This window comes from Botrytis byssoidea (assembly GCF_014898295.1).
Source record: "Botrytis byssoidea strain MUCL 94 chromosome Unknown BBYS_012, whole genome shotgun sequence".
NCBI lineage: Eukaryota > Fungi > Ascomycota > Leotiomycetes > Helotiales > Sclerotiniaceae > Botrytis > Botrytis byssoidea.
The window spans coordinates 297,398-320,916 of record NW_024065853.1 but is presented as its reverse complement, the minus strand read 5'-3'; the positions used below and the strand labels follow the sequence as shown (position 1 = coordinate 320,916).

Sequence of the window (23,519 nt, the reverse complement as noted above, 5' to 3'; positions counted from 1 at the left end):
TTAGAATCTTTCATGTCGAAGATCTTGCACAAAATTTCAATCTCATCCAATGCTATAAGTCTCGACAGAAAATCAAGCAAATATACTTCAACAAGATGGAGCCAATGTGGATATCAGGAGATTTAACATATGAGATGCTTGATAGGAAGCTTTGAAAAAGTCTTTCGGCCACTTTAAAAGAAATTTCATGCCCCTTGAGTTCAATGATCGATAACACCAGGTCTTTAGCAACCTTTGATACCGAATTTTCGAAAAGTAGCCAGTTGTTGAACTTTTAGGAATTACGAGTGTTCTCTAGCTATCTGATTATTTGAGAGCTTTATGGAAGCGAGAGTATAGTGGTATTGGCCTGTCATATTCTCAAGAATTTTGGTTACTATCGTATTTTATCTTGCACTAGCCTCAATTTGCTGCCATTGCATCTTTCTTTCTTCCTCTCCTCTCCTCTCCTCTCCTCTACTTTCATATGTACACTCATCATTACAATCTACCTCGACCTCGCACTTAGAGCTTAGAATGCCTTTGATTCGAGTTGATCGACAGGCCAGCATGTGGACTATGGAGAAATGCATTGATTCATCAACGGATTGGCGAAGATGCAGTGCATAAATTGAGGTGCATAGATCAATATTTTCGTAGATGACACTGCTTCTGTTAAGATACTCACAATCTCAACTAACACACCTCGAGATAGTTTTTGCGCTTCTGACATCAGTCGCGGGATACGGTCTCATTTTTGCCTAAGTGTGTATGTGCGAGTCGAAGGGGCAAAGACACAGACCATCCAGATGATTATTTTGTCTTCTCTGTATCATCATATATAGTTTTCTTCGCTGTTCATATAGACGAAATACATTCCTTGATAACTTAACGCCTGATCACTAGACATTGTCATCGTTTGATCCATCAAATTACTGATCTTTGATACCTAGGCAGTGAAAGCTAGACTTGTATCGGCTTCTTAATAGACGACAGTAAGGCTAAATGTTGAGGTAAGACGAAGCCATCACCACACGTGGAGAATTATCAGCCTGGAAACGCTTAATTATATTATTAGACCATGTGATTTACTCAATGGTAATTGGAGCTAAAAGAGCTATGGATACCTACCCAGGTGAAGTACGCAAACAACCTTTGTCTTCTTTTTTCAATAGTGAAAGGGTATTGATGGCCAAGCAAGAGCAGGTGTTTCATGGGGCAATTTCTACAATGCATTCATTACAATTGAAAAACAGCCTAATTCAACTTAGCTTTGACAAATGATGCTATCGATTTTCCAGCTACAGATACTTTATATCAAGTGCACTTCTCACCGGAGAGCTTTGTCTACCGTATGCTCCTTTGCGTTGACACAAATTGGATGTCGGAGGCATACGTTGTTCTCACTTAATCACTGTCCATTCGCTGATTGTCATTGTTTGTCATGATTTCATGATTCTACGAATATTTTCTTGGAGATAAGTCACCCGAAACATGCGTCGTTTGATATTGGATGTGACTGTGCTGAACAGGAAGTAGGTTGTACCATATCATTGTGTTGTTGGAAACCCCCTCAATAGCTCTAGTGGTCACAAGAACATAAAGCAAGGTTAAGAAGGCAAGGCTTCTAAGTCTTGTTTCCCTTGGCTCAATTGAAAATTTCACTGGCTATTGAGGTCTGTACCCGATAAGTATATAAGTGCAGAGCTTGTTTAAATAAGAAAATGAGAAGCCATATTCACTCCTGTACAAAGAAACACGTGAATGACTCCACCTTGAAGGTAACTTGCAGGACCTGGGGCATTAATTGATGAGATCGAATAGAGAGGGAGGAGCCATCAGAATTCTGTAAAGAAGCAGACTTTGTCCTTAGGTTATATTACAATTATATAACCAGAAACCGAACAGGGCCCTTCCACATGGTCTACGATGAGAGATCGAGAAACATCTCTTAGATTCAAGCCTGTACATTTGGAAAGCCTATTAACTCTTCAGTACCCATCTGAAGAATTAAACAAATTATGATATTCTCAGTTGATCTGTAAATTGTGATTATTCATCGCTGAATATTTTGCAATACCATCTTTCACTAACACATTCGTGTTGCCGCTTATCTATCTACTTGTTTCACTATCGTCAGGTATTATACCGATTCCCTTCCCATACATTCTTCCAGACATGTTGGTATTGCGTCTGCCGATTTTTACCTATATGCGCCACTCAAAAAGAAGCGCGCTCGACACACCCTGGGAGACAATTGTGCTTGATTGTAGCTGTCCTAGATATTTGTTCAAGTAGGCTCCAGACCTTTGAGTACAGTTTCGTTAGTGTCTTTATTAGTCGTCACATCTTGTTTCCACTGTCTTTCAACATCTCTCATTGTCAGACTCTAGTAAATTTTCTATTTCTATCATGAAGTCGGGCCTGGCCTCTGATCTTGGAACCGAATAACAAATGTTAATATTCGGGATAATTGTACTTCGATATTTTATCCGCACGCTTAACAGCACTACATATTCCAGCACCTTGCGTGGCTTTGTGGCCTGCTTCTGGACTAATCATTTAATCTGGCGCCTACTTTAGCGAGCTTTTATACAGAGGAATTTGGAAAATCGGAACAAGTGGCTAGTTTTTTAGTCTGCGGGAAGGTATGGATCTGTTCAATGATATTCAATGTATTGACGAGCAGTACTTGAGAGTGAACTACAAAAGGGAAGAATAGGAATCTGCTTACTTAAGAAGGCCGAGTGAATCATTTCCATCATTGATTTCTTATCCATGTCACCGACCTGTGGTGTCTACTTACTTTCCACAAAAAGGCACCAGAAGCAATAGAAAGGATTGGGCTATCCCTTACTCTGGAGCACACTACTGAGAGCTATCTCTACAGATTGAAGCCAATTAGAAAGGAAGCCTCATATATTGTACACCTGATTCTAGATCTCCGAATCTCATAATCACAAATTCCCGCTTCACAACCCCTCTACCAAGCACAAACCTCCCCCGTCGCCGCATCCAAGAAACTTCCCGACTGTTCCTTCTTCACCCTATCAAACAGCCCCACCAACTGCTCAATACAATCCTCAAACGCCGTTGGCGCCTCTCCCATCCCTACTCCCCTCGCCGCCTCATTACCCATATCCGTCTTGACCCACCCAGGATTAAACACCACGCTCGTCACCTCCGGAACTTCAAACGAAAGTTTCCTCACCATATAGTTCACCGCCGCTTTACTCATCCCATAAGAAGCAAACGGTACCCGAACCTTCTCACACTCGGCAATCGATCCCAACAACGAAGAAATAGTAAAGAAACGCGGATTCTCAGAAGCGACAAGAAGCGGATGAAATGCTTGGAATAGTAACAAAGGTCCAATAGTATTAACATCCATATGTCTCCTAATCGATTCCGGCGAGGATTTCAAAACCGGGACGATGGCATCGGATTCCATCATTCCGGCGTTGGAGATGAGAACATCGAGTTTGGTGATTCCGTGTGTGGATTTGAGCTCCGAGACGGCGGCCAGGGGGTCGGTTTCGGAAATGGAATCGATTTTCACGGGTATGATTTTGCTGTTTTGGCCGAGGGGGATGGAGGAGAAGATGGGGAGGGAGGAGGAGAGAGTGCGCACGGCGGCGATGACGATGGTGTTTGGGCGGGAAACTAGTGCGGTGAGGAGACCTTTGCCGATTCCGCGGTTGGCGCCGGTGATGAGGTAGGTGGTTTCGGACATGCTGAGAAGATTGATGTGATGAAGTGTGGGAATGGGAATTGGATGACAAATTTGGTTGAAGCGTGATTGAAAAGCTATATCGTTTAATATTGCTTATCTGAAGGATGTTAATCAAGCAATCTCAAAGCACTAACACTTGGATAACTTATATCCAAAGTAAAAACAAAAACAAAAACATCAATCCCGTCCATTCATCCTCCTTATGTACCAAAATCTCACGAGATGAAACCAACACTTCCCCACTGTTGTATCCACCCATTTATACGAATTTCCACTTCCGATGATTCATAACATAAAAAAGTTTCCGTAACATCGTAGATAACGTAAGTGTCTTGAAAAGCTTCAATGACGTCCTGTACACGGAGGCAAACCAATATCATATAGAACCAGCTGGATTTCTTCACAAAGAACAAAAATCCCTGAATTGGGCGATTGTCCTCGGGAATCGCCACTACCTAGATATTTATATCAAGTAGATAATTCCAAAAAACTTTTTTCTTCAACTACCTAGGTACTTACTATTCAGTAAGCAGCTTTACCCAACACCAGGATAAAATTTCCCATAGAGCGATGGTCCGTCGACGAATAAAAGAAAAACCGGCTCGCCAGGGTGTTCAATTGTTATATACACACTAACTACCTCACCTCGAGCCCACCTCACCTCACAAATCTAGCACGCGAGCACGCTTAACAACACCACCTCAGGATAGAGCCCCTTTTTGTATCGCATACATACTCTATGGTATCACAGGATTCGGCTACGGCATGAAAGCATTAGTTGTCCCAATTCAATATTGCCGTTAATATCCGCAGCTGTCTACTCTCTCTCTTCATCGGAATACATGGATATTGTTTTGACCACACAATTGAATCATCACGACAAAGTCCACAAAAAGTATGACAGAAAGTTAGAAGGAAAGAAAACTAACTATGGATTCGATATCATAGTAACTCATATACACCCACAAGACTCTGTAAACAACACCCGATAAAATCCGATGAATCATCTGTATCTTAAAATTATAAAAATGAAAACTATATAACAATATTATTTTCACATACATCAAGAATAAATCTACCTTGTATCAATTCAATTCATACTTGTTGTAAAAAAAAACTGTTGTAACATTCATTCATTCATGTAAACAATATTTGCATCTTCGCTTCCAAAGGCTCCAACCGGTCGCATATAAACATTGTTCGTTTCCATTTCCCTTCCCATTTCCCTTCCCCGCATCGAGCTTTCCAACTATATAACCAACGCCTTGCTCTACATACATCTCCATTGAGTTGAGCCCCTCCCATGACGCCAAACTTTGTAAACCATGACTCCATTGCTGAAAGTAGCGAATTGACATAGATATCAAGCAGCGCCTTGACGACGGTAAAAGACCATAACAGTTCGATAGCTTTGTGTATCAGCAAAAGTTTTACCTGGTATCACTCTACTATCATTGAACTCGTGCCAATTGTCGGTCCACCTGTTATTCGGGTCTATCCTACGGACCAAAGACCAATAGTGTCCAGATTCCGTCGATCCACTGTGTTGTACCGCGGCATAACAGTCGTATAAGAATGGTGGTCTCTGATGAGGAAGAACTCGATCTGAGTATCCGTCTCTCTGTGATAGCCATGTGTATTCTGCCATATCAAGAACCAGTGGAAAGCTCACTTGAACATTTAAGCGATTAGCCTGTACTTCGCCAGCCATTTGAGCTATCTTGAAAGGAATGACGAGGTAGTCCGGGAGACTAGAAAAGAGCTGCCTCTGGATTTTGGTGCGCGAGTGTGTGACACCACATCCATCGCAATCCAATTCTGTTCTCTCCTCAGTGAGACAATAGGTCCGAAGCAGAGAGTGCAAATTCTGATTTGGTCCTCCGTTGGGATCAACCCCTAGATATATTATAGGAGAGAGCATATCCGAGGTCACGCTAGTGTCCTTACAAGTCTGACAAACTATCTCATACATCTTTTGATTACAGACAAGTTTTGCTAGGGGCGAATTCAACGTTTCAAGGGCTCTTTCATATCCTTCGCGACAATTTTGAGTTCTCGGCAATTCACTTTTCTCCTTTGGCGAAAAAGTTGAGACATCACCTAACAGTCCAGTCTTGTCACGATGGATATTCTGTTCATCCATGATAACATCAAAAAGCCAAGCTAAAAACTCGTTGGCATCATGCTGTCTAGCAGTTCCGAAAGTTGTATCGGGTCTGTGATCAGTGCCACTAACGCGAGACTGATCAAGACCTATGTAACCTTCATGGCCAACGGCGGTTGCATGGACATATTGCTATGAATTGTTAGTCGATGGAATTCTTAGAATATAAAAGCTTACTTGAAACATTCTTGGAACAATCTCGTCGTACTTTCCACACCACATATGTTGTAGCAAGCTGCGCAGAGCTCGGGTCATCAACAGCCTCGGAGGGCTATCTTCGCCTGGTTTTTTCGGGACTTCCGGAATACAAGGATATTGAAATTTAATAAACATGTTCCTTATTCCTGGCGACGAACCAATGGCCTGGACAACGGCATTCATGTAACAGAGACCACCCGTGATATTTCTTAAACCACAGAGACCAGGATCTATCGCGGGAGGAGCGCTGGAATTTCCTCCTGTCATGGTATGATTCTTGTAGGGTATCTGTTCGAAAATGCCATTAGATCTCTGCCGTGGTAGAGCTGGTGGCGGACGAGTTGGTGGGGCTGAAATTTTTGATCCATCATAGAGAGGTAATGACCTGGGCATTGATGGCGGTGCCATGGATTGCTTGACTGATGGAAGCTCTGGGTATCTCCTCATAAAGTCCTCGGTAGTTCTTGCATAATAAGATTCGTCCATGGCGGAGTCCTGAGCAGGTGACTCATCATCGGAATGTTGTTTTAAAGCCTGATCCCATTTCTCTTCCTCTGCCGCTGATAAAGTTCGTAATCTAGGTGTTTTTTTTGCGACCAAACCTCTTCGCGCTATAGAAACTCGACCCAAGCCTTGATGGTCATGTTTTTTGTTCTTGACCAGAGATTTATTGCCAGGAATTTCGCTCTTTAATACATTCGGCCCAAAGAGGTCTATCCAAGAGTCTAGACCGCCAACAAGTAACATCGGTCGTCGCTTTAATCGGTGATCGTAAGCATGGTCGTAAATAATTTTACTAAAGTGTTGCAAATGATTAAGAGGTTCGCCTGGAACATGTTCTGTATTTATGGGCATCGAGGATTGATCGTAATAGACTATCAAGTCAAATGTATGCCTCTGATCGTACAACCTTTGTTCCGATTCAGGAGATAAAACAATTCCTTCTCCAAGATCTTCTGCGGACATGTCTTTTCGTAGGGCTATAGGTTCAATGCAAATGATCGATGAGGCCATGATGTGCCCCTCATTGAATTCTTCTCTGCTTCTAATATCCACGATCAAGACACTCAAGGTTTTAGAGCCCATTTTGAGAAAACCATGAAGCTGCTCGGCAGTAATAGTTGTAGCATTGGGTATTGATGGCTTGTCAATCCGGGTTTCAGGCTCAGGATGACCATGATCAAATGTGTAATTACTGACCTCAGAGTTTGAGAAATAATCAGTTGCATCGTCAACTACAATTCGATTGCGAGAGACTTTTGCAACTGAACTAGAAGGCTCTCTTTTCCCGTTAAAGTAGGAAGACCCTCGAGATAACAGTGGCGGTTGGCTGTTGGTCGAAACCACGTCTGTACTACGTGCTGGACTATAGATCGCATCCGGCATTCTCGGCATCATGGGAACACTTGTATCCATGTCAAGGATGGGTTTCTCTGTCTTGAGAGTTGCTGGACTCATTGGCATTTCTCTTGGGCCAAGGGGCCGCAATATACTCCCATTTTGCTTGTACTGCGATGTTGGATTGGTTGGCTTTTGATCTATTCTGGTTTCGTCTGGAATAGTAATTTGTTGAGTCCTAATCCTAGGATCTTGAGTAGGGGCCGTAGTATTTGGACTCCTCAGACGGGCGAATCTTGCAGCCAAGTCACTCTCGGATGAGCTGGGCAGACTGGATGATGTCCCATTTGCTATTTGTATCGAATTTCCATGAAGCCCTTGTGGTTTTGGTTGTATCACTGGCTTTTGGCGGGGTTCAATCCTTTTATTGGTTGGGTTGCTATTGGCATCGGATATGGTTGGCTTGAATGCGGTGTTATTGGTATTTCCAGGGACAGATTGTCCATTATATGGAAGTAAACTAGATGGGCTGACTCCGGTCCTTGTATTATCCTCCTTGATTGTTTTCTTGACTTCCTCGAATTTACCATGTTGTGTATTGAGCCGTTTCTGCAGGCCAGCGTATAATCGAGTGTAATCCGACCTACTCCTTAGATCTGGATAATGCGGACTCTGAGGAATATATTCCACGGCTATTGTAAAGGCTATGATGTACTGTTGAAGAGCTAAATCCAGGCGTTTAAAGTCTATGTAAGTTTCCGCATGTTTCGCAGCTTCTTCGCCAGCTTCCAGCAACTTTCGTAACGAGGACTGTCTATCGACAAGTGGTTTCGCATTCACCAGATCGTCTAGGTGCGGTAGCATTCGAATATTGGCATTCATAGTGCCATTACCATTAACGCCATCTTTCTTTGTGTTGTTGATTGGCCCAGTTCCATTGATCGAGGTAGTTCGCAAGTGGGCGCCACCGATGGCCGCTGGACTCATGGTTATAGATTTTCAAAATGCCGCTGGAGCATTCTGTTCTACGATGGAGGAGCTGGATGTCGAATTCAATTAAATCGTATTCTTTAAAGGTTTGGGTGGTTGAAAGGGAGACGGGAAACGACAAGAAATGCTCTGGGACCCGAGATACGTGAACGGGGAATGTTCAAAGAAAGTTGAATGAAAGGAGATCAAAGAATAAATGGACCTGAAGTCCGAGATGCGTTTATCGAGTCGGGAAAGGGTATTGTCGTTGCTTGTTGTCTTTATTGTTGCTTTGCGCCACATGCATTCTTCGAAGGCTTGAATTCCTTATGCATCAAGCATGGAGGAGATCCGTGGACTTTAGAGGAGAGTACGGATGGCTGTATTTCTCAGGTACCTACGTAGTAGGTGTAGTATAATCTTTATCGATAGTGGGCGGTGAGTGAGGTTTGTTACTAAGTATAGGTAGTCTCGTAGTCTTTATATCTTCTTTCTTATTAGACGCATAGAATATGAATAATTAACAAGATCTCTACTCCAATGCCAAGACAGAGAGCATGTGTATGTACCGGTAGTCATTGATATAGTACGAATCACCTGTATACCTTGGATCGTCGAATGGTGATTTGAATGATGTCTAGGTACTAGGTTCCCCTAGTGTGTGTGTGTGTGTTTGCCGCATGGATTTTGGATCAGATACGCCGTGAATCTATCAGTCAATCATAAACTCACCCTCATGATGCTCAGCACGTGCCATCAAATGCCCATGGTAGGTACTTTTCATACATACAGGAGCTGTCGAGCTTCATTAGTCATTTATTTTAGAGCCACCCCTACCCCCATTGATTGATTCAATCGTCACATTTACCAGCTTCGCATAACATCAACTTTATCAACCTACCCAGTACCTCAATACTCCGTACAAACATCCTCTGTACTGCAAACCCCTACCTACAAATTAGGTGTCGACATACGACATAACGATCTAATTTAATCTCATTCCGCATCAAATATTGGAGTGTTCTATCGGAGAAAGGAACAGGGAAAGAAAAGGCTGAGCCCTCACACAACTATTTACCACTTCGTCATTTCGAAACAGCCTTTTCTACAAATCACGAATACCTGACTATCAAATTCATAACGCCCGTCTCCGCCTGAAGCCCAAAATTCGAGCATATCAATAATTTCAAAGTCGCCAAGATGATGGCAGGATGGTTCGCATCCAACTCTGCTTTGGATGAGCAGATTGAAAAAGCTACCAACTCTTCCTTGTTAGTCTTGAATTCCATCGAGAAGAAGGGAAACACTACTGACATTAATCAGAGAGGATATCGCACTCAACCTCGAGATTTCCGATGTCATCCGTTCCAAAACTGTACGCGCAAATGAAGCTATGCGATCACTGAAAAGGCGCATAGGCAACAAGAATCCCAACTTTCAACTCAGTGCACTAAATGTATAAATGACTAGGCTCCATTCATTGATGACTCTTTACTAATTCTGCTAACAGCTCACGGATACCTGCGTCAAAAACGGCGGTTCGCACTTCCTTGTCGAGATTGCATCGCGAGAGTTTATGGATAATTTGGTTTCACTTCTCAAGGCATATGGAGGAGCTGCAGTTAATGACGACGTCAAGAACAAAATATTGGAGCTTATTCAGAGCTGGGCTACAGCGACCGAGGGTCGCAGCGAATTGTCTTACATTGGAGAGACCTATAGAGCTCTACAAAGAGAGGGGTTCCGATTTCCTCCCAAGACTGATGTCGCGAGTAGTATGCTGGATAGTAGTGCTGTAAGTAGATCATTGCTCCCTAGTAGACTTTTATTGACCTGTTACAAGCCACCAGAATGGATAGACTCAGATGTTTGCATGCGATGTCGAACATCATTTAGCTTCACAAATCGAAAGCACCATTGTCGAAATTGTGGCAATGTTTTCGATCAACAATGCTCAAGCAAAACCTTACCCCTGCCCCATCTTGGTATTCTACAACCTGTTAGAGTAGATGATGGTTGTTACATAAAACTTACCGATAAATCTTCCAAGGGTCCTACATTTACCAATGAAAGATCACCCACGCATACATCCCACCACAAACACAAATCACATGCATCCATGCAACCTCGAGACGCCCGGGTGGATGACGGTTTTGACGAAGATCTCAAGCGAGCTTTGGCAATGAGTCTGGAGGAAGTCAATGGTCACTCGGGAGCTGGCTATGTTCCACAATCGAAACTTCAGCCTGTGCCAGAATCCCGCGAACCACCAACTAAAGGAGTTAAAACAGACACAGGCAAGTCTGGAGAGGAAGAAGATGACGATCTAAAAGCGGCGATTGCTGCATCACTGGCCGACATGGAAGAACAGAAGAAGAAGCATACAGCTACCATCAAGGAGCAGTCCTCCACTATTAATTTGAACAACTCTTCCACAGGCCACATCAGTCTCCCAAAGAACGATTACGAACTTACCCCTGTTGAGGCAGAAAACATCAATCTCTTCTCCACCCTCGTAGATAGACTACAAACCCAACCTCCAGGGACAATTCTTCGGGAGCCACAAATCCAAGAGCTTTATGATAGCATTGGTACTCTTCGTCCAAAATTGGCCCGCACCTACGGAGAAACAATGAGCAAGCATGGTTTGTGATTATTTATCATTCTTGTACTCTAACTAACAGTTCATAGATGCTCTACTTGATTTGCACGCCAAGCTTTCCACCGTTGTACGGTATTACGATCGTATGCTCGAGGAACGTTTGTCAAACACATATAATCAACATAACATTGGAGGTTACAATCCTCCCCAGCAGGCTGGTGGACCTAGCATGTATCCTTCTATTCCTTCCAATATACCCAATGGAAGTGGAGGGGCAGAAAGCTTTTATACGGGTAATTCTCAACGAGAACCTTACGCACCGCCCCAATCCACATATTCCTACCCTACCGGTCAACAGCACCCTGCATACAGTAAAAGGTCTTCTGTTTCCGATATCAATTATCCTACACTAGACCAGCGTAACGAGAACTATTCCCAGCAACAAGGTCATCAAATTCAACGCCAACATACTGGTAACTGGCAAACGATTGAGATTGCTCCTCAATACTCGGCTCCACCGGCCCCTTTTTCACCCCAACAGCAATACCAGCCCCCCGTCCAAGCTCAGACACCTCAAGGTGTTCCATCTCAACCTCCTGCAAACTTTGCTCCGTCGGAGTCAATCAATAATACATCCACAGATCCTAACGCAGCGCCTTACTACGGGACTCCGGTTTCTCATCAAACTCAGCCAGCACAGGATCAATCAAAACCACAGTATTCAGTCCAGTCACCTCCTCAGTACCCGCATGCACCATCGCCTCAACAACTCACCCATCAGCCACCAAACCCACAAGAGCCATCGTATCCTACTCCTCAACAGCAACCCCCATACTGGCAATCACAGCAACAGGCTCCAGCGCCTCAACAATCATGGCCGGCGCCTCCTGTATCGAGTTTCAACGGATACTCTCAAGAGTCATTCCCTTCTGCTCCACAAAATGTCCCGCAGACTAAGGTAGTGGAAGAAAGTCTCATAGATCTTTGAGTTCATCCAAAGAAGCGAGGCGTTTTTTGTGTGCGAGTCACGTCTATCAATTTCTCTGTATCTCAGTCGGCGGAGTTCATTTCGAGGCTGGAGTTAAAAGATATCATGGAGTCGAATGAATTTACGGACATCATATTCCTGGAGGAAATTGTATACTTATATTGATAGTGTAATGAAATCTGTCTTTAATTTGTGATTACAAATATCGTCCAATTCACCCCCTAAATACTTGATATATTCGTCACGCTGAAAGGAAGCAACTATGCGGATGTTCTTCTTATAGTGCCACAGTAAAACGTCTGACATGAGAATTATCATCTTTGACTGCATAATCAAGTTGGTTGCTAGTAAACAGTTCTCTATATTTATCTATTACTATTATGTGCTAAGCTTTCTTAGTAATGTTCTATCTCGAACTTTACGCCATCCATACTCAGGTAGCCGTACATTGATGGCTCTAGCTTCTGACAAGGTTTGAACGGATATCCATATACCCACGTAGTATCTGCTACTCGCCTACCAAGGTATGATTTGGTTTCGAACGGCTTGAAGCTAAAATCTAATTGACGTTTGAAACATAATACTAGTACAAATAGATGTGCCTTTCTTACCTATTTCGGATACCTAATGATAGCTCAAAGCCCAAGCTTTCTTTTCTTGATCTAAGGGTGACTAATCAAGCCCCTCGTACTACTAGCTTCATCAATGACGATATCGAACCCCACGATCATTGGAAACCTTTACTGTAATTTAATTTCCATCTCATACATAAAAACTCGATCACCACAGACTTTTCTCACGATTTCTTCTCAACAACTTCATACTCCTCACCAACACGCAAATCATTATATCACATTTACAATCATACAGGGCAAATACATACAATTCTCGATATTCATTACAAGATGTCTCGCCACAAGTTTGTCAAAGCAATGGCTCTCGATTACGATGACGCAGATGACATTTACGAAGAAGATTATGAGGAGGAGGAAGCTGGTCAAGGTGCGAATGAGAGTTTTTTTTGCATATTTTCGACTGTCTCTCCGCAGACATTGGCTAATTCGTGGTATAAGAACTGAGTGAAGAAGATCAAGAGCAGATGCGAGAAGGAACGATCAAAGTACGCGAAATCTTACCAGCCGATTCGACCAATTTCACGGATAAGCAAATACAAGAAGCCTTGTGGCATTATTATTACGATATAGAAAAGTCAGTCACATACCTGCTCGGAACTTTAACGCCTAAAGTTCCTAAGAAAGCTGCTGGAAAGAAAGGTTCTGGTGGGTTGATTTCATTACGTCTTGAAAGTTTTTTCTTCTTCTATGTTTTGTCTTTTTTTATCGCATCATAAATACATACATTATTTGGACCGGAGGTGGGTTCCTCGTCTTACCCTTTGTTACCCTTGTTTTCAATGTAACTCTAGCTAATACTGATGATAGATGTCTACAATGGAGATTATCCTTCCTCAATACACACTACAACCTCGTCTGCCAAAAACTTCTTTGCTGATACGCCATGGTTCAAAATACCTTCTGAACGTCTTGCAAAATTCACACCTCCGCCACAACTCCCAGGCGGGCTTTTGGGAGGTTCTTCTGGAGGTGTTCCAAAGATATCAAAGTTACAGGCTTTAGCAGCGGCACGGAAAAAGAAGGCACAAGAGCAGCAGAGTTCGTCCTTGGAGGTTGAAAAGCCTATGGCAAATCTTTCTCTAGACCAAACTGGGGGTAAAAGCTCAACGGAACCGCACGATGAGAAGTCTATAGCAAGTAGCAGCGATTCTTTATCCAAAGATGCGAAACATGGAGGATTTCCATTGAGGAAACGCAAAGATTCCAACCCGCACGAAAAGGTCCTTAAGCCGCAACCAACATCCAGGGGCTATAAGACAGAGATTGAGCCCGCAGTTGAAGAATCTTCTCCTGTCTACCAGGCTAGCCCATCTGCTTTCGCTAGCACCATGTTTCAAACTGCAAGCGCAAGTCCGAGACGCCCTTCGGAGAATAATTTTACCATGCCGTACACCTCAGAAGTCCTGATTATGCCAGCTAACCCCTTTTCAGGACCTAGTCCAGACGACGTTGTCATAGCAGCGCAGTCGAAAGGTTCGGTACTTTCTGCGACATCAAAGAAATGAAACTAATCATATAGTAGCCGCTGGTAAAGGAAAAAAGGGACCGGCAAAGGGTCCAGCAAAAGTAGAGGGCCCAACTGATGTTGAAACACATAAGATAAAGAGCAAAGATTTAGATGTTTTAGCAGAATTCGAGAAAGCCAAAAGTAAAAATGCTGCGAACTTTGTAGTTATAGGTATATTAATATTATCAAGTCTTCACTCCACTTTCTAACCTTGACAGGTCATGTTGACGCTGGAAAAAGTACTTTGATGGGTCGTCTGCTTTACGACCTAAAAGTTGTAGATCAAAGAACAGTAGACCGTTATCGTAAGGAGGCAGAAGCAATGGGTAAATCCTCATTCGCTCTTGCCTGGGTTCTGGACCAAGGAACGGAAGAGCGTAACAGGGGAGTAACGATCGATATTGCGATGAACAAATTCGAAACTGAAAAGACGACATTCACAATTCTTGATGCTCCGGGTCATCGCGATTTCATTCCGAATATGATTGCTGGAGCAAGTCAAGCGGACTTCGCTGTGTTAGTAATTGACGCCAGTGTTGGATCTTTTGAATCGGGATTGAAGGGACAAACGAAAGAGCATGCATTATTGGCTCGAAGTATGGGTGTTCAACGAATTATTATAGCAGTCAACAAATTAGATACCGTCAGTTGGTCGCAAGATCGTTTCGATGAAATCTCACAACAAGTTTCTGCTTTCCTTACAGCAGCTGGATTCCAAGAACAGAACATCAAATTCATACCATGTTCTGGCCTTCGTGGTGATAATATCGCCAGAAAATCAACAGAACAAGCAGCGGCATGGTATACAGGACCAACTCTTGTGGAGGAACTCGATCATTCTGAACCAGTAGCCAGAGCTCTGACCAAACCCCTTCGCTTAACCATCGGCGATATCTTCCGCGGCGGCGTACAAAATCCATTGAGTATATCCGGACGCATCGAAGCCGGCTCCCTTCAAGTGGGCGATCAACTGTTAGCACAACCTAGCAACGAAAAATGTTTCATCAAAGGCCTCGAAATGGATAACGAAACGGTTGATTGGGCAGTCGCAGGCCAAATCATCACAATCCATCTTAGCGATATCGATCAAGCTCATCTCAAAATCGGCGATGTACTTTGCACACCTAGTCAACCGATTAGTGTTATCAAAACCTTCACAGCCAAGGTTCTGGCCTTTGAATTCTTGACCCCAATGCAAGTCGATGTTCATAGAGGTCGTATGCATACTGCGGGTAGGATTAAGGAGTTGGTGGCGGTGTTGGATAAGGGAACGGGGAAGACGTTGGGGAAGAAGAAACCCAGGATTGTTAAGCCGGCGCAGGTGGCGAGGGTGCTGGTCGAGTTGGAGGTTCCGGTGCCGTTGGAGGCGCCCGGGAGAGTTATCTTGAGGTGTGATGGGGTGACGGTTGCGGCGGGGTTGTTGGAGTAGATGGAAAGATGGTGATTAGGTGGGGGGAGGCGGGAGGCGGGAGGCGGGAGGCAGAGGGAATAATAAATATATGGATTGAGAATTGGATTGGCTATATATGTCCCTAATGACGTGGGATTAAGGGAATTAATATCAATTCTTTTTATTTTTCTGTGTAGAATCTTGGGCATATACACGATAATACGAGAGAGAATGAAATATAGATTGCCGATTCCTCATTCCTTATTCGCTACTGGTATTGATATTGAATCTATGAACACCCATTCATACATGTGTATTTAATTGTACATCTCTTCTCGTCCCACAATATTCATTTCCATATTTGATATCTCACAATTGACGAATATACTGTCTCATTACTCGTATTGGCATGGTATCCCCTCCTCTTATTTAAATATTACAAGTAGGTACCTAGGTAGGGCTAGGTATGATTATCCAAAATTTCCCTCTTTGGACATCAATCTATATTTATGAATGGGCTCTACATTCCACGCCTCCAAGAATGATTTCACGCATGCATGCTATGAATTCTACATGGGCATTGCTTAATATTATCATATCATATCGCATCGCATCACATCAAATTAACTCAACTCACACCCGGGTAGAAGAATGAGCTATCAACCCAGCACACTCTCTCCCTAACCTTAGACTTGGTGATTCGGAGGCGAGTTTCCCTTGCAACCACCCTCACTCATAAGCGGTTCCGCGATACATTTAGCGAGAAACAAGAGATGCTGATCGCGAAATGGAGATGCGATGAGTGAGAGACCGATGGGCATCCTGGTGGGACCGATGAACGCGGGGATATTCACGGGCATGTGAGTTGACTTTTGGGATTGGAGGACGTGAATGGGGTTTGTTGATGTAATGAGATGCGGATGGGGGTGGAGAAGGAGGGGAGGGATTGTAGGGAGGGAGGATAAAATATACGCACTGTCCAGAAGAAATTGAATACCGAACTTCCCATATCGTGTAGACCGAGAGGTGCTTCGTCTGGGACGCTGGGGGTGAGAATTGCGTCGATTGGGAGAAGATGGAAGAAGTGAAGATTTTTCGGATGCGGGCGAAGTAGTCGAGAGCTTGAGAGTGTTTTTGTGGAGTGGGGGTGGGGTTTCGACGAAAGTACGGATTTCGGGATGGAGCTTTGATTTATCCATGTTGTATTCTTGGCGGAAAGACGATCGCGCTTCGGTTTCGTAAATGGTGTTGAAGTTTTGGGCAAGCACTTTGGAATTGGCGTATTCTGGGGGGAAAGCAACTTGGTCAATTTTGATACCGCGGTTGTGGAGAATGGTGAAGGCGGTATTCATAGCGGTGATGGTACCGGGGCCGGCTTGATCCTACATTGGAGTTTGCATTAATGCTACTCGAATTTCTTTCAAGGGTATGGTCTTGTGAGGGTGTATGTCTTTGAGAGAAAATGCATCAGTAAGTAGTTGGAGATCCTCGATATAGCGAGCAAAGAAACCGATTGTATCAAGAGAGATTGAACAGATTTTTTGGCCTTTGAGAGAAATCGCATTGTATGTTGGTTTCATGGCAAAAATACCAGTGTACGATGCTGGACGGATAATACTCCCGCTGGTTTGAGTCCCGATACTGAAAGGGACCTGGAAGTCGGCGGCTACTGCTGCTGAGCCTGTAGATGATCTGCCTGGAGTGCGGTTTACATCGTGGAGATTGGCGGTTTGGGGACCGCTGTTGAGCCAGGTTAGTCCTGGTGTCGTGGTTTTGCCTGGGAGGGGAAACCATCTATCATAGAAGTATAACAGTATAGCACTTCGCTGTATGTACAGTTGCATGAACCCAAAATAAGAGCTCCAGCATTTCGGAGAATAGAAACTGCAGATGAATCAAGAGTTGGTTGATTTCCCTGGTATAATGAGCAACCAAACTCTGTAGGCATGTCTACATGCATGTTAATCAATGGGAGCTTGGCAATAGAAACTTGAACCACCCAGCTTTGGTGTTAATGGAATCTTTGATCGCAATCGCAAGACCGTGGAGTGGACCTCGTTGTGTGGGAGGAACTCTGTCTAGTGCTCGTGCTTGTCTGAGTATCTGTTGTGAATCTGAGGCGAATGAAAATCAATATATTGGGACTGTGGACAAAATCGTCCTATTCTCCTCATCCACCTTTGGTCAGGTATTAACGAAAGGCAAGCTTCAAGCAAAGTAAAGCTGACCTAGATATGCCCATGCTTTTACAATATCATCCCTCTGGTCAATACGATGCAAAAGAGAACGTGCATAGTCCTCAATTATGATAACATTATCCTTGAGTAGAGAAAGAATCTGGGTAGCACTCAGAAAACACAACTCTGCTTTTCCGGGCATTGTGTATTGATGCTTGGATGTTAGATATGAAGCTGCTTAGTGAAAGATACCTATCATGAGTTGAATGGAGCGAGTGCGCTATATCACGAGCTTTCAATTCAGCCAATCACGATCGTTAAAAAAGAGAGTTCACGTGAAAGGAGCATAGAAATGTCTTGTTGCATATCTGATTATCAGCAACCGACATGGATAAACTTGGCAAGCAGCATGGATGTTAAATCTTGATGATATGATTGGCCAAGGTGGCTAAACTAGCTATAATTCTCCTTAACCTAGCTTTAGGCGGCGCAATTATCGTTCAATCCTTCAAAATACTAATCTTCTCTCCCTCTCCCTTTTGTTGCATCCAACGCAACATATTCGACGGTGCCCAATTTTGGTGCATCTTCCTTGGATAATAAAATGCATTATGGCTGATCAAATATCGTCTGAACCTCCTCAAAAAGAAAAGAGGTCTCGGTCTAAATTCAAAAAATCTAGAGGTGCATGCCTCACTTGCAAGTATGTATCTTACATTCACCGTCTTCCTCAACACCATACTTTTCATTTCTTACTTCGATTATCATGATGAGCAACATTGGTCCGTGTTACTGAGCGGCCTCAAGAACCGCATCATGGCGACTACTAATTGCACTATGTGTACCTCTGATCTCTATTTCCCCCACTTTCTGTTTTGACAGTCACAATCCTCCAAGCACAATTTCAAGGGGAAGTTAGCTAACTCAAAACTCAAGAATCCGACACATAAAATGTGATGAAGGTAAACCAAAATGCGTAAAATGCAGCAGTACCGGTCGAATCTGCGAGTATCACAATCCTCAAGATGAAGCTATTGTGCTCTCACAAAACCACGCGCAGAATCGCGTCACCATTATCCCAGGACCCGGTTCTACTCGCAGTAGCAAAGAACATCGATACTTTGATCAATTTCGTCATAGAACAATGTATGAATTGATGGGTGTTAATCAAGATTCTGAATTTTGGCGTCGAATGATATTACAACTCAGTGAAGCTTATCCTGCGGTTCTTCATGCCGTGATTGCTATTTCGGCGATGCATGAACATATATCTAGACCTTCTGCTGCCACCGAGCGAGTGTATCTTCAGCAATATAATAAATCGATTCGGTATATTCGTTCTCTTGAATCTGATAACAAAATACAAGTAACATTAGCTTGTTGCATAATATTTGTTTGTTTGGAAAATGCACAAGGTAATCATGAAAGGGCACTGGAACATCTAGAGAACGGATTGCGGGTATACAATGTATGGGCACTACAAGATATTCGACCCGCAGTAAAACAAGCCCAAGAAAAGATTTTAGAAATAATTACTCGATTTGACGTTCAAGCGACTTCATTCTGGGATTCTCGCAGGCCACTCTTAGTTCCCGATAGCAATACCAAAGAGCCCGAATGCGGAGATCGATTCCCCAGTCTCCACGCCGCAAGCATTGCACAGCAATTCTACGAACTCCGCATTTTTTACGTTCTCACAGCCGTTTCTCCAAAGACATCTCGGCACGAGCGGCCTGCTACTTTCGAGGCCATGTTTCCACATCGAACTAAACTTCTCCACTCCTTTAATATCGGAATGTTAAATTGGAAACGTGCTTTCGATGGTCTATGCCACGCGGACGCTCATAAGTGGAGCGCTTCTGAGATCCATCGAAGTCTTCTCCTCCAACTCCATTACCAATCCCTCTCTCTCCTCGTCGATCTCCGCGCAAATTCAAGAGTAGAAACAGATCTATTACCTGCATCCGAAACCCAACGTTTTCAGGCTATCATCGATATTTCTCGCTCTGTGATCATGCATGCAACATCGATGTATAATGACAACTTCCTAACAGCAGATGGAGGAGTTATCGCTTCATTATACTTCATAGCTATGTCGGCTCCGAATCAAAATTTATATGAACAGGCGATCGAGCTTCTGAAAATGGTGAAGAAAAAAGAGGGATTTTGGCAAGCGTCGGCGGTACTAAAAGTTGCGGAAAAGGTGGCTGAAAGGAAGAGAGAAGGGACGGGGGACCACTTACACGGAGGTGTATTAGAATTAGCGGAGTTGGCAAACGTTAAATTTAGGACTGAGTTGTTGCCGGAGAATGAGGGGCTGGTGGAGGGGGAAGCGGGGTTGGCTTACAGACTGGAGACTGACGCGGGAATTGAGGGTAGTGGGCTGGCTGGTTCTGGTTTTGGGTTTGCTCGGGAAATAGAAAAGGAAACTGGAATGCCGACGGTCAGCCGTGGAGAAATCCCATCTGGAGATGATGGTCTTTAGGATACCCTCTTGTAGATCTTGTTCATCTTAGGTAGGTAGACAAAGATAGACGGACCTTATGGAGAGGGTATTTGATATAAGTGAGTGCGCAATGAGAGAATGTGTGTGATCTGCTTCCTGACTTTAGATAAATAATGTATATTCGATAATATATCTCTAGATCCACACACTCTCTTTCTCTCCCTCCATCTCCCTCCATCTCACGACTAAAGGTTTGGCATACTCCAACTTTACTCCAAGTCAACTACCAAGTGACACGATACAGTATCGGATTACAATATCAAGATCAAGATCGAAGTCAGGTCAACATTATGGTAAAAGAAAAGCAGAACACGTGAGAGCACACACACATTCACATACTCACATGAAGTCAAAATATCAAAATATCTCAAGTACTCAATTCTTTTTGTATGAATGACGCCCCCAATGGATTACAATGCATAGCTTTAAAGCTTTCTTTTGCTTGGCCTACATGTACCTTTTCCTTTAACTCAGGTCCATCCAGCCGAACCAATCAAAAAAAAAAAAAATCATCATAAAGTGCAGTATATCAATTCCGTATCTAGACTTTAACTACAACTCATCGTGGCCCTCTGGCTCATCATCACCACCTGGTCCACCAGCTCCACTGTACAATTTGCTGGTGATTGGGTAGGCGACGTTGGAGAGTTTCTCCTTTTGTTCTTCGAAGTCCTCGGCGACTGCGGTGGCAGCGTTCTCCTCGAGCCATTCAGTGGCTTCCTTGACGGCATCCAAAATCTAAAGGTATCATTAGTATGAAATAAATTATAAGTGGCATGATGAATAACTTACGGTCTCCTTGTCATCCTCGTCGATCTTGCCACCAAGACCCTGCTCATCGTTGACTTGGTTCTTCAAGCTGAAAGCGTAGTTCTCAAGACCGTTACGGGCCTCAATGCGCTCCTTGGTAGCTTTGTCCTCATCGGCGTACTTCTCAGCTTCTTGAACCATACGGTCAATTTCTTCCTGAGTAAGACGTCCCTTGTCGTTGGTGATGGTGATAGACTCGGACTTTCCAGTACCCTTGTCACCAGCGGTAACCTTCAAGATTCCGTTGGCGTCAAGCTCAAAGGAAACCTCAATTTGTGGGACACCACGTGGGGCTGGTGGGATACCAGTCAACTCGAATTTACCGAGGTTGTTGTTACTAAAAATTTCGTTAGAACCATGTATTTCTGAAACGTGTAAATGAGCTAAAACTTACTCCTTGGTCATGGTACGTTCTCCCTCATAGACTTGAATCAAAACAACTGGTTGGTTGTCGGCGGCGGTAGAGAAAATTTGAGATTTACGGGTTGGGATGACAGTGTTTCTTGGTATCAACTTGGTCATGACACCTCCAGTGGTCTCGATACCAAGGGTCAATGGGTTGACGTCCATGAGAACAATCTCCTCAGTACCTTCCTCTCCGGACAAGACACCACCTTGAACAGCGGCACCGAAAGCGACAGCCTCATCAGGGTTAATACCCTTGCTGGCCTTCTTACCTCCGAAGTACTCCTCAATGAGTTCTTGAACCTTTGGAATACGGGTAGAACCTCCGACCAAAACGATGTCATCAACTTCACCTTTCTTGACCTTGGCGTCCTTGAGGACTTGTTCAACAGGCTTGAGGGTCTTCTTGAAAAGATCCATGTTAAGCTCCTCGAACTTAGCTCTGGTGAGAGTCTCAGAGAAGTCGTTGCCATTGTGGAAAGCTTCAATTTCGATACGGGTGGTCTTTTGGGAAGACAAAGTACGCTTAGCCTTCTCAGCCTCACGCTTAAGTTTACCCATGGTCTTGAGGTCCTTGGTGATATCGACACTGTTCTCCTTGTTGTACTTCTTGGCGAAGTAGTTGATGACTCTTTGATCGAAATCTTCTCCTCCCAAGTGAGTGTCACCGGCAGTAGAAAGAACCTCGAAGACACCGTGATCAATGGAGAGAAGGGAAACATCGAAAGTTCCTCCACCAAGATCGTACACGATGATTTGACGTTCACCTCCAGTCTTGTCCAAACCGTAAGCAATAGCTGCGGCGGTAGGTTCATTGACAATACGGAGAACGTTCAAGCCGGCAATAATACCAGCATCCTTGGTAGCTTGTCTTTGGTTGTCGTTGAAGTAAGCTGGAACAGTAACAACTGCGTGGGTAACAGTCTTTCCAAGATAAGATTCGGCGACTTCCTTCATCTTTCCGAGAATCATGGCGGAAACCTCCTCAGGAGTGAAGGTCTTCTTTGCTCCTTGGTATTCAACTTGTACGGAGGGTTTGCCATCCTTTTGGACAACATCGAATGGGAAGTGCTTCATGTCACCTTGAACGTCCTTGTCGTTAAACTTGCGACCGATCATACGTCTGAAAAGGACACCTGTCAGTTTTGAAAACTAGTGAATCAGATGCAATTGAGAACTTACTTGACATCGAAAACAGTGTTCTTTGGGTTGGCAGCTGCCTGGTTCTTGGCTGCATCTCCGACTAATCTTTCTTCATCGGTAAAGGCGACGTATGAGGGTGTAATTCTGTGTCCTTGATCGTTTACTAAAATCTCAACTTTTCCCTTTTGCATCACACCGACGCAAGAGTAAGTAGTTCCGAGATCGATACCAATAACTAAATGGCAAAATTGTCAGTAAGGAATTTTCCTTTTGGGGGCAAAGTATTGCAAAAGCTTACCTGTGCCATAAGATTCTTGCAGAGGGTCCTGATCGGACTGTGCGTGTGCTGTTTGGAAGAGAGCGAGGGGAGAGAATAAGAGTACAAGGTAGAAAAGTGCAGACAACCCTACAAAGAGGGAAGATCTGTTTCCACTGGCCATGATGATATGTTTACCAAGATGGTTTTTGGGAAAGATTGTGTGTTGTGAAAAAGAAATCTATTCTTGAATGTAGAAAGTAAAAAGAAAGTGGTCAACAGGTGGGAAGAAGTCGACTTTATTAAAGCTTTCTTGATGAAATGGAAATCTGTCCCAAATGAACTTTTGAAATCGATGATTGGTTCGCTTAGGTGATAGGCACGGAAAATAGTTAGTCCGAGTCACTTATCGCAGATAATGGAAGAAGCTTGTAGAAAAGGACACACTTGCAGCTTCTAAAGAACAACTTTAAATAAACTCCGCAGGTAAGAATCATTTGTTATTCATCATGCAACTCAATTGAGTGAATGAAATAGATGAATATGGATTCGGAGGTGTATCAGCTGTGGCAAGGCATTGACTCAGTGGAGATCTGTCTACTACTAATCGTCAAAATCATTTTAGCCACCTAGGTTGTTAGGTGGTGAGAAAAGAAAGAGGACACATATAAGTATGTATATAATCTAGTACATACATCCCTATATAGAGGCGAGGACAG

At 43.6% G+C, this 23,519-nt stretch overlaps 7 protein-coding genes across 7 annotated transcripts; 3 read left to right on the top strand and 4 right to left on the bottom strand.

Annotated features, from left to right (window-relative positions):
- Positions 1–2,962: 2,962 nt before the first annotated feature.
- EAE97_006506 (uncharacterized protein) lies at positions 2,963–3,712 on the bottom strand (the record flags this gene model as incomplete). Its single annotated transcript, XM_038877019.1, has 1 exon — positions 2,963–3,712. One exon carries the CDS (start codon positions 3,710–3,712, stop codon positions 2,963–2,965), a length of 750 nt encoding a protein of 249 aa, XP_038731951.1.
- A 1,018-nt stretch (positions 3,713–4,730) lies between these two features.
- EAE97_006505 (uncharacterized protein) lies at positions 4,731–8,992 on the bottom strand. Its single transcript, XM_038877018.1, has 2 exons — positions 6,054–8,992; positions 4,731–6,008 (listed from the first exon to the last, which is right to left on the bottom strand). The coding sequence occupies exons 1-2, from the start codon at positions 8,397–8,399 to the stop codon at positions 5,076–5,078; spliced, it is 3,279 nt and encodes a 1,092-aa protein (XP_038731950.1). The 5' UTR covers positions 8,400–8,992; the 3' UTR covers positions 4,731–5,075.
- A 290-nt stretch (positions 8,993–9,282) lies between these two features.
- Positions 9,283–12,164, top strand: EAE97_006504 (uncharacterized protein). The gene is made up of 5 exons (XM_038877017.1): positions 9,283–9,652; positions 9,705–9,837; positions 9,892–10,176; positions 10,225–11,026; positions 11,073–12,164. The coding sequence occupies exons 1-5, from the start codon at positions 9,582–9,584 to the stop codon at positions 11,969–11,971; spliced, it is 2,190 nt and encodes a 729-aa protein (XP_038731949.1). The 5' UTR covers positions 9,283–9,581; the 3' UTR covers positions 11,972–12,164.
- Positions 12,165–12,876: 712 nt separating this feature from the next.
- Positions 12,877–15,542, top strand: EAE97_006503 (uncharacterized protein; the record flags this gene model as incomplete). Its single annotated transcript, XM_038877016.1, has 5 exons — positions 12,877–12,973; positions 13,045–13,251; positions 13,414–14,079; positions 14,129–14,284; positions 14,332–15,542. The coding sequence occupies 5 exons, from the start codon at positions 12,877–12,879 to the stop codon at positions 15,540–15,542; spliced, it is 2,337 nt and encodes a 778-aa protein (XP_038731948.1).
- Positions 15,543–16,189: 647 nt separating this feature from the next.
- EAE97_006502 (uncharacterized protein) lies at positions 16,190–17,882 on the bottom strand (the record flags this gene model as incomplete). Its single annotated transcript, XM_038877015.1, has 4 exons — positions 16,190–16,885; positions 16,913–17,297; positions 17,503–17,617; positions 17,732–17,882. The coding sequence occupies 4 exons, from the start codon at positions 17,880–17,882 to the stop codon at positions 16,190–16,192; spliced, it is 1,347 nt and encodes a 448-aa protein (XP_038731947.1).
- Positions 17,883–18,291: 409 nt separating this feature from the next.
- EAE97_006501 (uncharacterized protein) lies at positions 18,292–20,165 on the top strand (the record flags this gene model as incomplete). Its single annotated transcript, XM_038877014.1, has 2 exons — positions 18,292–18,383; positions 18,617–20,165. 2 exons carry the CDS (start codon positions 18,292–18,294, stop codon positions 20,163–20,165), a joined length of 1,641 nt encoding a protein of 546 aa, XP_038731946.1.
- Positions 20,166–20,541: 376 nt separating this feature from the next.
- Positions 20,542–23,138, bottom strand: EAE97_006500 (uncharacterized protein). The gene is made up of 5 exons (XM_038877013.1): positions 22,843–23,138; positions 22,584–22,779; positions 21,391–22,524; positions 20,979–21,333; positions 20,542–20,924 (listed from the first exon to the last, which is right to left on the bottom strand). Exons 1-5 carry the CDS (start codon positions 22,982–22,984, stop codon positions 20,739–20,741), a joined length of 2,013 nt encoding a protein of 670 aa, XP_038731945.1. The 5' UTR covers positions 22,985–23,138; the 3' UTR covers positions 20,542–20,738.
- Between the last annotated feature and the right edge of the window lie 381 nt (positions 23,139–23,519).

What these genes read in the sequence shown, in the direction of transcription:
- EAE97_006504 (XM_038877017.1), top strand. Translation starts at nt 9,582, where the DNA reads ATGATGGCAGGATGGTTCGCATCCAACTCTGCTTTGGATGAGCAGATT. An exon ending in AAAGCTACCAACTCTTCCTT is followed by an intron (nt 9,653 to 9,704) that starts GTTAGTCTTGAA and finishes GACATTAATCAG; the next exon opens with AGAGGATATCGCACTCAACC. An exon ending in TTCAACTCAGTGCACTAAAT is followed by an intron (nt 9,838 to 9,891) that starts GTATAAATGACT and finishes TTCTGCTAACAG; the next exon opens with CTCACGGATACCTGCGTCAA.
- EAE97_006505 (XM_038877018.1), bottom strand. Translation starts at nt 8,399, where the DNA reads ATGAGTCCAGCGGCCATCGGTGGCGCCCACTTGCGAACTACCTCGATC. An exon ending in TTGTTCCAAGAATGTTTCAA is followed by an intron (nt 6,009 to 6,053) that starts GTAAGCTTTTAT and finishes AACAATTCATAG; the next exon opens with CAATATGTCCATGCAACCGC.
- EAE97_006500 (XM_038877013.1), bottom strand. Translation starts at nt 22,984, where the DNA reads ATGGCCAGTGGAAACAGATCTTCCCTCTTTGTAGGGTTGTCTGCACTT. An exon ending in GCAAGAATCTTATGGCACAG is followed by an intron (nt 22,780 to 22,842) that starts GTAAGCTTTTGC and finishes TTTGCCATTTAG; the next exon opens with TTATTGGTATCGATCTCGGA. An exon ending in ACGAGGATGACAAGGAGACC is followed by an intron (nt 20,925 to 20,978) that starts GTAAGTTATTCA and finishes TGATACCTTTAG; the next exon opens with ATTTTGGATGCCGTCAAGGA.